The following is a 13,622-nucleotide window of genomic DNA, read 5'->3' on the forward strand; positions in this document are numbered from 1 at the left end:
GAGGAGGGCATGAATCAGGAAAGGCTTTATTTAGAAGTTGACACTTGAATTGAGATTTTAAGGAAACTAATGATTCTAGAGCAGAAGTCGAGAGGTAATGCCTTCCATGGCAGTGGTAGGGGAGGAAAACCAGAGAAGAGGTTTAGGAACAGAAACTGGTTATAGACTAGTGACAGTGAAGGAAGAGAGAGAAGGCCTGCTTGGCTAGATGAGAGAGGGCATGAAAGGGGGTAAGGTATGGATTTAATCATGACATTACCTTGATCAAGAAGTTTCAGTGGTTCCTTACTGTATCAAAGACAAATGTCTCTGTTTAATATTGACATTTTTTTCCACAATTTAGCAACAGCCTGCCTTCCCAGGTTTATTGAATATTATCCTGCTTCTTTCACTCTGTGTTCCAGACCAACTGCTTATTTATTGTACATATGACTTTCCAACTCCCTCCCAACTCCATGCCTTTACAAAGGATCTTTTCCCATCTTTGGAACATGTTCCCTTCTCATCTCCACATTGTATAATCCTAATTTCCTTAAAAAATGTAAATCAAATCTCTCCTCCTGTCTTTTTCCAGTCCCCAGTTTCCAGGGCCTTCCTCCCCACCCCAGAAATTTCTCTGTCTTTACTTCACATATTGATATTTACTTATCTGTCTTCAAATTGTTTTCTCCTTCATGTCAAGGATTTTCTTTTTTTTTCCTTTTCTATATTTGTATCCCCAACACCAGTCACAGGGCCTGTCACAAAACAAGCCCTTAATAAATGCTTCTCAGTGAATGAATGCATCCTATATGTATATATCTTTTCTCCTAAATATTATCCTGATATTAAGATGTCTCCAAATCTACCAATAGCTTATTATGACAGCTAAGGTGATTTGAAGCAGTCTTAGTCTCACTTATTATAGGCATTGTCAAGGAGATAATGATACTAGAAATAAATGCCCACTGGTTTAGGAATAAATCAGACTCCCAGGGAGTTTTGCCTTGACCTTGAGATTAATATAAAGACTGAATTTGACTGATAAGCTCACCTGTAATAGGAATAATCTTTACTAGCATTTCCCTGACATAGCTTCTTTTCCCAAAATTCAAGGGAGGCCCAAGTCCCTTCTCCTTCCTTAATCATTAAGGATTAATAAGGATAATCATTAAGGATTATCTTTCCCAAGAGCAAGACCAAAGTGTACCTGAGACTTGATTGGCTTGGCTTATGTAGCTTCCTGGTCAAGAAAAGACAGAAAAAGTCCCACCCACTTCTAGTCTGGGCCTCTCTGACTTGCTGGATGCCTGGGAACACACAAGTCACCATGTGTTTCACCATCTCCTGTCCTACTGTCTATATTTGTCTCTATGTGGAGAGGAAGAGATGTGTGTCGAGATGCTATGTGCCACTATATCCTTGTGGCATACATTTGCTTTATTAAGACAAAATAAATCCCATTTTTTATTTAATTACAACATAAACCTTGAACTATGAAAATACTGCTATTAGAAGTACCTTGATATCACCCCTCCAAACCCTTTGGATTTTTGGAAAGAAGGGAAGCTGTGGAGCATAGACACATAGCTATATAGAGCAGTAGACAATGGGATCTTACATCCATGGAGATATGAACAAATCATATGGAAAGCATGTTGAGCCAGATCTCATATCATTGAAACCAAAGCTAATGAGTCTTCATTACTTATCATCACCATCATCATCTATCATCTATCATCATCAACAACAAATAGTAATTAGTCACTTACTATGTGCCAAGCACTGTGCTATTGGAAATAAAAAGAAAGGCAAAAACTTGGTTCCTGCCCTCAAGGGGCCTGAATTTTAATGGGGAAGATAGCATGCAACAATTATGCATACTCTGTTTACACACAAATGCATGCATATACTCACTACCTCCTATTCACTATCTATCTATCTAGTAATCTCAAAAAGAGTAATCTTAAAGGGAGAGAACTAGGGGATTGTGGGAAAGGCATCCTGTAGAAGGTAGGTTTTGAGAAGAGTCTTGAGGGAGAGGAAGAAAAATCCAAGGACAAAACTGCCATAATTAGATGATGCCTTTCCAGTATGCACAGAGAAGAGACAGGCAGAAGAAGCATGCAAACACTAAGAAAGAGGGTTAGCAAAAAACAAAGCGAAGCAAAACAAAAGAAAAAAACCTTGCTGAGGAATATAGCCCATAGAAATCTTCTAGTGCATGGACCAGGCATAAAACTAAGGTAGCCTAGAGCCTAAAGGTGTGTGTTAAATCATGGAGAAGGGAGCCCATATCAGGATCCACCCAGGAAACTTTTGAACCAATAGCAGTGTCACTCTGACCACAAACTCAGATCTCAGAGGCCTGTGTTGTTCCAAAACAAGTATTAAGGTATGCCCTTAATTGGAAGAAGCCATGTAGACAACTCCAGTGTAGACTTCTTTGTGTCATAAATCAATATTATATCTTCATTCCCAGGGTAATGGTCAGATCAAGTGAATATAACATAATGTGATTCCATAGCAGTTAGATGAAATTGGATGTACTTGATTACATATTTGCCAAAGAACTAAGATGTATGCATTTATTACAAAAGATTACACATGTTAATAGCTTGTCACCTCTAGTTTGCTGTTGTAACTAAATCTTTAGTTTTGAGTTTCGAACGTCAATTAGAGTGAAAATATTGTGGCAACATAATGAGTCTAAAGCACTTGGTAGAATGAGTAGCTCAGTGAGCACAAAATCTAACCAACAGCTTTTAATTATAAAAAAATTGTCTAGTATCTAGATATAAATCACTAGCAACCATTGCTATTATAACTTCCATTGCTTCCAATCCTATTTAAATTTTAAAGTTGGAGCAATCCTATGATGGCAGGATCATAGAATTATAGCTGGAAAGGACCTTGGCTTTAGATTCCATTTAGTTCAAACTTCCCTCTCATTTTTCATTAAGGAACAAGAGGCCCTGCTATGTTAAAAACTTTCCTCCATCATTACCCTGATAGTTAGTGGAAAACTCAGAATTCATATCCAGGTTCTCCTTGGACTTTTTAGACTTCTAGTGCAGTTCTTTTTTTTTTTTAATTACACCACATTGTCTTCTTTTTTTCTTCTTATCTTCTATCTCTTCAAATATATTACTACATCTTGATATAGACATTTAAAGAAACATAAGGAAAATATTGAACATTTTGCTGAAATGTATTATTTTCCACTGTATAATAAATACACTGGAAATACAACATAACTAAAGTTAAAATATTGAAAATGACAGAAAATTCAAATGGTGAAATAAACTGAACTCAATGATATATCTATAAATGTAAAACTGGATCACTATGTCATAATGTTTGGTGTTTAAGGATTTTTAAACCAGTTTTTCTTCATTCTATATCTATTCTTACATGTGTCTAGAGAGGAGAGTTAAGCTACCTTTACTAGGAAATTAGGTGGTTGACCTGATGGTGGTCTATGAAGGGTTAATGTCATAGTGGGGGATGAAAAGAAATTTATAGAGATTGACAAGAAGAGTTATGGACAACCTAGAAAATGATGATTAGAAACATACTGTTGTTACTTGAGATTTTCATATGTGTATACTGGGCTTTCCCAACCTTAGTTAGGTTTCATGTTCTTGGAGGACATATATGTATATATACTTTTGTTAAATATTTCTCAATCACATGTAAAATATTAATCTTTTAAAAAATTTTGAGCTCCAAATTCTTTCCCTCCATTCCACAGCTCTGATCTCCTTGAAAAGGCAAGCAATTTGATATTGATTATACACGTGAAGTCAATTAGCATGGTTTTTCACTGAACAGGACCTGAAATAAGATGGACTGGTGTCCCTCTCTGACAGCAGCTATTTGACATCTCTAATTTGGTACTCCCTTTTAAATTATATATTCTTGTCTTTGCCACTTTTTCAAATCTACAATATGACCTTATTAAAACTACCATCATTCATTCAGTCAGTCAGTCAATAAACATTTATTAAGAGCCTACTACTTGCCAGGCACTGTGCTAATCTCTCAGGATACAAAGAAGGGCAAAAGACAGTACCTGCTCTTAAGAAGCACACAGTCTAACGAGAGGCAGCATTCAAACTACTTCATACAAATAAGATATATACAAGGTAATTGGAAATAATCAACAGAGTGAAGGAATTAAGAAGGAATAGGAAAGTATTCCTCTAGAAGATGAGAATTTAGCTGAGACTTAAAGGAATCCAGGGAAGCTAGGTGGTAGAGATGAGGAGGGAGAGAATTCCATGCCTAAGACAGATGACCAATGAAAATACCCAGAAGAGGGGCAGCTAGGTGGCGCAGTGGATAGAACAGCAGCCCTGGATTCAAGAGGACCTGAGTTCAAATCCAGCCTCAGACATATAACACTTACTAGCTGTGTGACCCTGGGAAAGTCACTTAACCCCATTGTCTAGTCAAAAAAAAATACCCAGAAGTGAGAGATATTTATGACTTGTACAAAAAATAGTAATGTCACTGGATCACTGAGTACATGGTGGAGGATGGGGCAGAGAGGGCAGTGTAAGGTGTGAGAATATTGAAAAGATAAGGAGGTCAGGTTTTGAAGGACTTTGAACCAAACAGAGGAAACAGAGAACTATTCATTTTATCCTGGAGGTGATAGGGAGCCACTGGAGTTTACTGCACAGTGGAGGTGACATGGTCAAACCTATATTTTAGGGAAACCACTTTGGCTATTGAATGGAAAATGAACTGGAGTGAGGAGATACTTGAGGCAGAGACCAACCAGTAGAATATTATTATGACCCAGGAATGAGGCAATGTGGGATTATATCAGGGTCTTGGCAGTGTTAGAGGAGAGAAGACATATGCAACAAATGTTATGAAGGTAAAATTGGCAAGTCTTGGCAATAGGTTGGATGGAAAAGATGAAAGACAGTGGGAAGTTGAGAATTACACCTAGATTCTGAGCCTAGATGACCAGATTACCCTAACCAACAAAAGGGAAATTAGTAAGAAGGCAGGGATTGGCCGGGGTAGGCCTGGCAGAAAGATAATGAGTTAGTCAAGTTTGGGACATGTTGAATTTAAGATGTCTATGGGACTTAAAGTTTGAGATGTTTGTTACAACACTGGCAAGGAGAGCATGGAAGTTAGAGTGAGGGTATGGCTACATTAGTAAATTTGAGAATCACAAACATAGAGATAATAATTGAATCTATGAAAGCATTCAATCTTTTCTCATTTACTAAAGTCTGTTATCTTCTCCTAGCTATTCCTAGCTATAGTAGAATCTATGATAAACTACAGTAGTATTATCCTCCCCAAAACTCAAGACTCCTTCAACTTTCGATTAACCTTTTGAAATATATCCACCATGAGTCATTTTATCCATTCCTGCTTTTAGTTTACATAGTGCTTCTGGAGGAAAAAAAACTGAAGCTGGCAGGGCCTGGATCATTAGAAATTCTGTTGTCCATCTTCAACCTGACCCCTGATATTATTCACCAAGCCTTTCATCCACTACTCGGATATTCTGTTCTCTCAGATAGGCTCGTTTCCCTTCTGCTGACCCCTACACCCAAATTCCTGCCCTGATTCTCAATGAATAACCTTATCTCTCTTCTTATATTATTTTTCAAAGAAAATTGAGACCAGCTGGCATGAATTCTTTCATATTCCTCTGCCTTCACCTTGGCACAAAGTTGACTTCAGATCATGGATCAGAGATATAATTTAGAGCTCCAAGGGACCTTACCGATTGTACATTCCAACCCTTTATTTTATAGGTGAGAAAACAGGTCTAAATAGAGCAATTTACTTACTTTAGCTTTCTTTACTAACCTAAGGTCTATAGTTTCAAATAGATGACAGTCAATAAACATTTAATAATCTCCGACTTTATGCCAGGCATCATGCTAAACATGAGAGATACAAATACAGAAAAAAGAAAAAGGCTTCCTACCCACAAGGAATGCACAATCTAATGGGGGAAGAAAATAGAAAAAAGGAAATGGAAAAGGGGGCATGGGTAAAGTCTGTGACTCAGAAGGAATGATGGAGAAGTCAGAGAATCCCCAAAGTAGTTAAGCCAGGAGAGAAATGAGATGTCTAAGCTGAGTTGCTTCTTTAAATGGAGGGTATGGTGTTCATGGCCATATACTTCAATCACGGGGGCAGAGGGTAATGATGATGTGGAGTAAGTACTAAGGACCTTGCAGTCTGATGATGTTTTTCCAGTAATGAACTTCCAGGGTCATGGTGAAGAAGACAGAAAAACCTCAAAGTAGTGCAGCCAGAGGATAAATGAAACAAATCTAGGGCTCATTCCACCATACTGTATTGTCTTTACCCTTCCCATTGCTGGTAGATAAAGGCTTATCTTTTGTTCTCTGAGAATAAAGACCTATGGTGTTCACTACACAGCTCCCTGCCTAATGTGATATCTTATTAAAATAATTACCACTCTTTTCATTTGCCTTCTTCAATTTCAATCTCTCTCTCTCTCTCTCTCTTTCTCCCTCTCCTTTTCCCTCTTTCTCTCTCCCTCCTTCTGTCCATCTCCTATTTGTTCCTCCTCCCTTCCCTCCCCCCCTTTTTTAATCCTCTATTATCTCCTCTCTTCTCCCACTCTCTCCCCACCTCTCCTCTTTCTCTTTCCCAGCTTCATCCCTTACACAGCACAGTATCATAGAAAACAAAAACAAAAAATGGAGTCAAGAAAACCTGAGTTCAAATCCACCCTCAGACATTTATTAGATGTGTGTCCCTGGGCAAGTCACTTAACTGTAAAATGGGGATGGTACACTTAGATATGGTGAGGATAAAATGAGATAATATTTATAAAGTACTTTGCAAACCTTGTAACACTATATACATGCTAGCTCCTATTATTATTGGTTCCAAAATTCTGTTGATATGTATGTTAGCCATTAATAACATAGTTATCAAATTTGACATAACTCATTCTCCAGATCTTTTCTGTGGCATTTGATACTTTTGTCATGCACACACACACACACACACACACATACACGTATATATGCATATATACATAAATACACACATACATATGTGTATATATACATACATATACACATGCATATATATAGATAGATAAAACATATATGTGTGTTTGTACCTGAGTATAAAATTTCATAAAACAATTTCACTATCAAAGAAATTTCTCTTTATCCAATTATCTTTATGATGAACTCAGTTCTCCATTTGGAGTATTGAACAGTTTTCCTCAAGCATGGGAACAAATCATTTTGTTTATATAAACTAGCAGGTGGCACAAGGCAAAGGGTGTGCAGGACTTCTTGAAAGAGACACTATGATTCAAGAATATTTTTAGTCATACAGGAAAAGTTAGATCTGAGAAAAAAAGATCACCAAGGAAATAACCCAGGACTCCTGCTTTAAATAAGACACATTGACATGTGGTTTAAAATGATCAGATGATGTTCCTTTTGAGTATTTTAATAAAACCCAATTGGTAAAATTATATTTTAAAATACACTGTGGCATGTAGAAATGAAAAAGATAAAAAAAACAATTACAACAAGTTGATCATTATGTTCTATCTTCCTTCCAGGTCCCTGCCTTCCTAACCCATGTCATAATGGGGGAACATGTGAAATCAGTGAAGCTTACCGAGGGGATACATTCATAGGATATGTGTGTAAATGTCCTAAAGGATTTAATGGGATCCACTGTCAGCACAGTAAGTTTTCGTTAAGGATTTCACTAAATGTGTGGTGTATAAATCCTGTTTGTAGGATTTGTGTGTTACATATCGAATATGCAAACGTATACCGGATATTGTGAATACCTGGTGATTTTTTCATATGCTATCAGTGTGACTTAGTGGATTGAGTACTAGATTTGGAGTCAAAAAGACATGAGTTCAAATCCTGCTTTAGATCCATGCCAAGAAATCTTGGGAATTTGACTAAATAGCCTCCAAAATCTCTTCTAGCTCTAAATTTGTGATCTATGATAATATGAGTATGCCTCATTTCTTCAAAATATCTGTGATTCCAACAGTGTAGACTCTATTTCAATACAAGCTGTCCATAATAAATAATTTCAAAGCTAACAAATCATCTATAATTACCTTTTCATTAATGAGGCTTGCTGAACTCAGCTAGGGTAGTCCTCAAACAACAGAACCATCAGTGTTGTTATTGTTCAGTAATTCGTGTCATGTTTGACTCTTTGTGACCCCATTTGAGGTTTTCTTGGCAAATATATAGGAGTAGTTTGCAATTTCCTTCTCCAGCCCCTTTTTACAGATGAGGAAACTGAGGCAAATAGGATCTTCCTATCTCCAGGACCAGTGCTTTATCCACTACACCACTTAGCTGCCTACACCCATCAGTGATGGAGTCTATATTTGAAGCTCAAACAGAATGGTAGAAATTCTTAAAGATTGTATAACTGTGGTGTTGGAATTCAAATTTAGAGAAATAATAAATTGCTTTAGGGCCAGAAATATGGATTCAAGTCATGCCTCTATGCATGACTTTGTAATGCTTAATCCTCCCTATGTTCAGACAATTCTCTAAGACTGTAGGTTACCAAAAATGTGTAGATTTTCATTGGCAGAGTGAGTTCTCAGATCTGGGAGTTTCCTAAGTTAATGATACTACACATGGAGGCCCTATTCCTATCTAAAAATGGACCTAGCTGTGGACACATATAGTTAGCCAGGCAACAAGCATTTGTTAAGTATGTGCCATCACTCTGCAAAGAGATATAAAAAAAGGCAAAAAACAGTTGATGCTTCAAGGAGTTCACAGTCTAATGGTCAAGAATTTATGTGAGTAACTATGTACAAGCAAGGTATATACAGGAAAGTTGAAGATAATTGAGGGAGGCACTAACATTAAAAAACAGAATCAGGAAAGACCTCTTAGAAAACAGAATTTTATCTATGACTTTTGGGAAGCTCAGAAGTCAAGACAATAAGAGAGAAGATTGCAAGCATGGGAAATTTTAGTAAAAATACAGTTGGGAGATGGAGTGTCTTGTGTAAGGACCAGCAAGGAAACCATTGTCACTGGATCTCAGATACATGAAGAGAGGAGGGAGTAGGGTGAAAGAAGGGAAAGGCAAGATGGGGGACAAGGTCATGAAGGGTTTGAATACTTGATCCCAGGTTTGACAGAGAGACACTAGAGTTTATTGAAATTGTAGAAGGAAGGGAAGGAGTGACATGATCAGACCTTCCCTTTAGGAAAAACAACTTGACAGTGGAGTGGTGTATGCAGGTAGACTTTCACAAACTATTTTATGCACCAGACCACAATGTCACATTCACACAAGTAACTTTGAGATATAGAGAATTACAGTTCATATTACTTGATGAGTTAAGTTTTTTATACCCATGAGTATAAGTTTATTAAAAAAGATAGAAGGAAATTCATTTCAAATTGTTTTCTCTGACAAGTTGTGTCCTGTGTCTACATAAAAAACATACAAGACCCATTGATTAATGCAATGATGCAGATAACTTTGTTCAACAATCTTTCTATTCTTACTATCATGGAGGTATAGTCAAAGTAGTGAGACAGATGTTTATCTAAGGTCTTCCACACTGTCATGAATATATTTTGTGAGAAGTCCAAGTGGAAGAGAGATACCCTATAGATGGGGAGGAACTCCAGATGATCCTATTTATAGATGAATTTTTGCTGATTGGGTGGAAGTCAGAGCACCATAGTGGTTGTGATAGCAAGATACAAATAAAAAAGCAATTAAAAATGGATTTACAATCATTAATATGAACCCCCATATTGTGGTGAACTATAACAGATATGTCAAACTCATAGCCCAGAGTGCATAGTTGAAAACCCCAGAGTGAGGCTTCAACCATAGCAAAAAGTAAGTGAGAAATGTTGAACAAAAATAAATAAAAATATAATACAACATAGACAATGTTAATTTGTGATTATCTAAGTCAATATGCAGCCACAAGGATATAATTTCTATTTGAGTTTGACAACCACAGGAATACAAGTTCACTATGAGTCAACAGTGTGAAGTTGAAACCATAAAATATATCTAATGCCATCTTTGGCTTCATGAGTAGAAGTTCAGTTTTCAGGGGAAAAAAGCATTTATAAACTCTTATTTTGCTCTGGTCATACCAGATATCAACATTAATATATTTTTGCTCAAATGATTGGATGCAGTTGGGTGGGCTTCCCATTGACCTAGTCCATCAACATATTTATCTTGAAGTATTGCAGGCAGGCAATGAATTGAATTGGCCCAAGGACTAAAAAGGAAGTTGGACTATATTTGGGAAGTTGTGCATTGTTTTCAATCCCTTCTTTGCTACTAAATCCCATCTTGTTAACACTAATATTATTTTGGAGATGTGATATGGCTAAAAGCACATAATAATACAATTTTTGAAGAATCCAACCTACAAGTGACTTAAAAAGGTTAAAGGATACAATGTGCAATATGTGTGAATAAGTTCAGCTTAACATTTACTTTCAATAGAAAAGATATGTTAATGTACCTTTATGACTAGAAAGGAGGTGAGTGACTTATGTACCAAGAAGAGCAAAGGAGAATAGACGACCAAAGTGTTTCAGTAAGGGTCCATAAAATACTAAAAGATCGCCTTTTCCCCAAGATGGTGCCAAAGGCAAAGAAGGAAGTGGTTATCCGCCCCCTCCAAGGCAGAAGCTAAATCCAAGGAATTGAAGACCAAGAAGTCAGTGTTGAAGGGTGTTCATAGCCATTAAAAAAAGATCTGAATGTCCCCTACCTTCCAACAACCCAAGATACTAAGACTTCAACAGCAGCCCAAATGCCCTTGGAATAGTGCCTTTCAGAGGAACAAGCTTGACCACTATGCCATCATTAAGTTTCCCTTGACCACTGAATCCGATATGAAGAAGATTGAGAACAGCAATGCTCTGGTCTTCATTGTGGACATCAAGGCCAACAAGCATCAGATCAAGCAGGTGGTAAAGAAGCTGTATGGCATCGATATGGCCAAGGTCAAAACACTGATCTGGCCTGATGGAGAGAAGAAGGCCTATGTTTGACTTGCTCCAGACTATGATGCTTTAGATGTTGCCAACAAAATTGGAATCATCTAAACTGTGTCCAGCTATCCCACTCCACCTACAATAAAAAGTTTTCCAGTATGAAAAAATGCTAAAAGACCCAGAGAAATATGTCTAGTAACTGTATAGATCCTTTATGATGAATCTAGTAATGAAAGAGCTAACCATTCCATGGGATTCAGAGACAAGAATAGATTATGATTTGAGAGAGTACCTACCTTAATGATATTTTAGACTTGAAATGTTTGAAATATCACACCCTCCAAATTTAGCTTTTAAATTTGACCACATTCAAACTATTTCCCTAGCCATTCATTATTCAAAAACTTCCATCTAGTGAAAATTGATTGTTTAATAATCCAAGGTCTTGAGAAATGTCTTCAGTTTTCTTAATGGCGTAGGAATAAACCTGGAGATTTGAGTTGACACAGATCAAAAGGATATTGCAGAGAAATGAAAGAAAGAATGTTTTTTTCTACTTTATTTTAATATCAACAACACTAATTTGACTTTTTTAATATGGGATTATTCTTGAAGAAACACTTTAGAAAAATCAAATTAAAGGAACTTGTTATTAATTCAATTTCATATGACAGGTTGCTAATTGGATATTTTCTTGGACCATGCATTAACTGGACATCAGAAGAATTTAAAGTGTCAAGATAATAAAGTGACAAGCTTATAATCACAGGCCAATAAATATCATGTTACAAAGTAGAGAAAATGTCTCCAAGGTTAGCCATGGCACTTCTATGTCATTAGCTACACTGGCTTTTCATTGGGATTGGAAATCCTAACTTCAAGGCAATTATAATCAGTGCATTCAGAAAGTCCTCATTATCCATATTAGTAATGAAAACTGCCTCTGCAAATGTCCTTGTAGTTATAGAAGGAGGGAGTGTTTTCTTCATCATAAAGACAATTATATCATGGACTGTGGTCTTAAACTGCCTGGAAATTTGACAGGGACATTTTAAGCAAGTAGTTACTTTCCTGGGTCACATATTTTTGGTTGGATAGGGGTTATCATCTTTTTTATGTGTTGCCTAGTAACAAATATATGCCTTGGGGAAAGAAAAGCCTCCCATGCCTAGAAATCTTTGCTTGGTAGCTCCCTGATGGTTTGCTGTACATTTCTTCCTACACAGGTGTACTACAGCTGGAGAATCTATTTTAGGTTAAATCTAGGCTCTTGTCTTGCCAGGAGATAGGCCCTGGCTGAGAATTTAACCAATCAGAGCCCAGAAGATGAGGCCTTTTAATGGATCAATTTGTTGCATCGGGCCATTCAAGAACCAGTTTCTATAATTGTTTTATCCCTGAGTTAGTCAGACTGAAATTATGGCCGAAGATTCTAATTTTATATAAGCAGATAACTGTTGCAAACTTGTCTGAACCTAATTCTGTATTCATTTAACTTCTCTTTACCTAAATGTTTAGTAACTTTACTTGGAACTCCAGCTAGTTCTGCTATAACTACTAAAGTAGTTAGTGTTCTACAATGGAAAGGGTACTGGCTCTGGAGTAAGGACCTAAGATTAAATCCCTGCTAAGTTTCACCTTGGTAAGGTAGCTTAACTTGCTCCCCAGGCTCACTAGATAATCACCGAGCTTTACAATGATATATGGGTACAATTGGCTTTTAACTTTGAGTTCAGTTTTGATCAAATTTGTATTAAGAAAAGAATGGTGCTTTGCCTTCTCCTTTCTTCTTAATGTTATTATTTTTGCATCAAAGGTAGATGTCCTGCTTTGATTCCTTGATGGAGTTATAATTTTACAGAATATAGATTTAAAATTTGGTGTCAAATAAGGAAACTGGCCCAGAAAGTTTCAGTGACTAGCTCAGGTTTAGACATAGTAAATGGCAGAATTAGGATTGGAATTTAGGTCCACTGATGTCAGTGTCCTTTCCACTGCTGTCATATGGCTTTACAATTATCAATATTTTGTGGCTGTAGTTCACTTACAAACACGTCATATTACTATGGGTCACCTAGAATTCAGAACAAATATCCCTATAAAACAATGTCATAAATAATTCTTATGTATTTGAGCAAGTGCTTTGTCTTCCCCACCCAAAGGGGGAGTAATAAAGTTTATTTATCACTAGGCTAGAGTATTAATTGAATTAGCCCATCAAATCAAACCCCCATTTTTGAATTGTAGCATCCAAGGTCCACATGGCAAAGTATAGGAGAAGATGAGAAAGAAGATAGATAGTTTCCCTCATCTTATATATAAAGGAATAACTTGGCAAAATGTTGCTATTATAGGATTTTTCTTTGTCATTCTCTCCTACATCGACTCATATTATTGACCCCTTTTCAAGGTACCCAGTCTTCTTTAAACTACCATGAGTCTTCCAGCAGTTCCATCATCATCATTATCATCATCATCACCATCATCAAAAGCTTTTGTTTATATATCACTTAAAAAAGTTTGCAAAGTATTTTACAAATTTTATTTCATTTTATCTTCACAACAACTTCTGGGGAAGGTACCATTATTATCCCCATTTTACAAATGAGTTAGTTGAGACTATCAGAGGTT

At 36.7% G+C, this 13,622-nt stretch overlaps 1 protein-coding gene across 1 annotated transcript in view; it reads left to right on the plus strand.

The window, feature by feature from the left end:
* The window catches only part of EDIL3 (EGF like repeats and discoidin domains 3), a 581,090-nt gene that overhangs the window by 256,348 nt on the left and 311,120 nt on the right, over window positions 1-13,622 (plus strand). The window contains exon 4 of the mRNA XM_027864247.1: window positions 7,577-7,705. Within this exon, the coding sequence (XP_027720048.1) occupies window positions 7,577-7,705 (129 nt within the window). The remainder of the gene's footprint in view (window positions 1-7,576; window positions 7,706-13,622) is intronic.

Source organism: Vombatus ursinus, unplaced genomic scaffold (genome assembly GCF_900497805.2).
Source record: "Vombatus ursinus unplaced genomic scaffold, bare-nosed wombat genome assembly UNPS02014774.1, whole genome shotgun sequence".
Taxonomy (NCBI): domain Eukaryota; kingdom Metazoa; phylum Chordata; class Mammalia; order Diprotodontia; family Vombatidae; genus Vombatus; species Vombatus ursinus.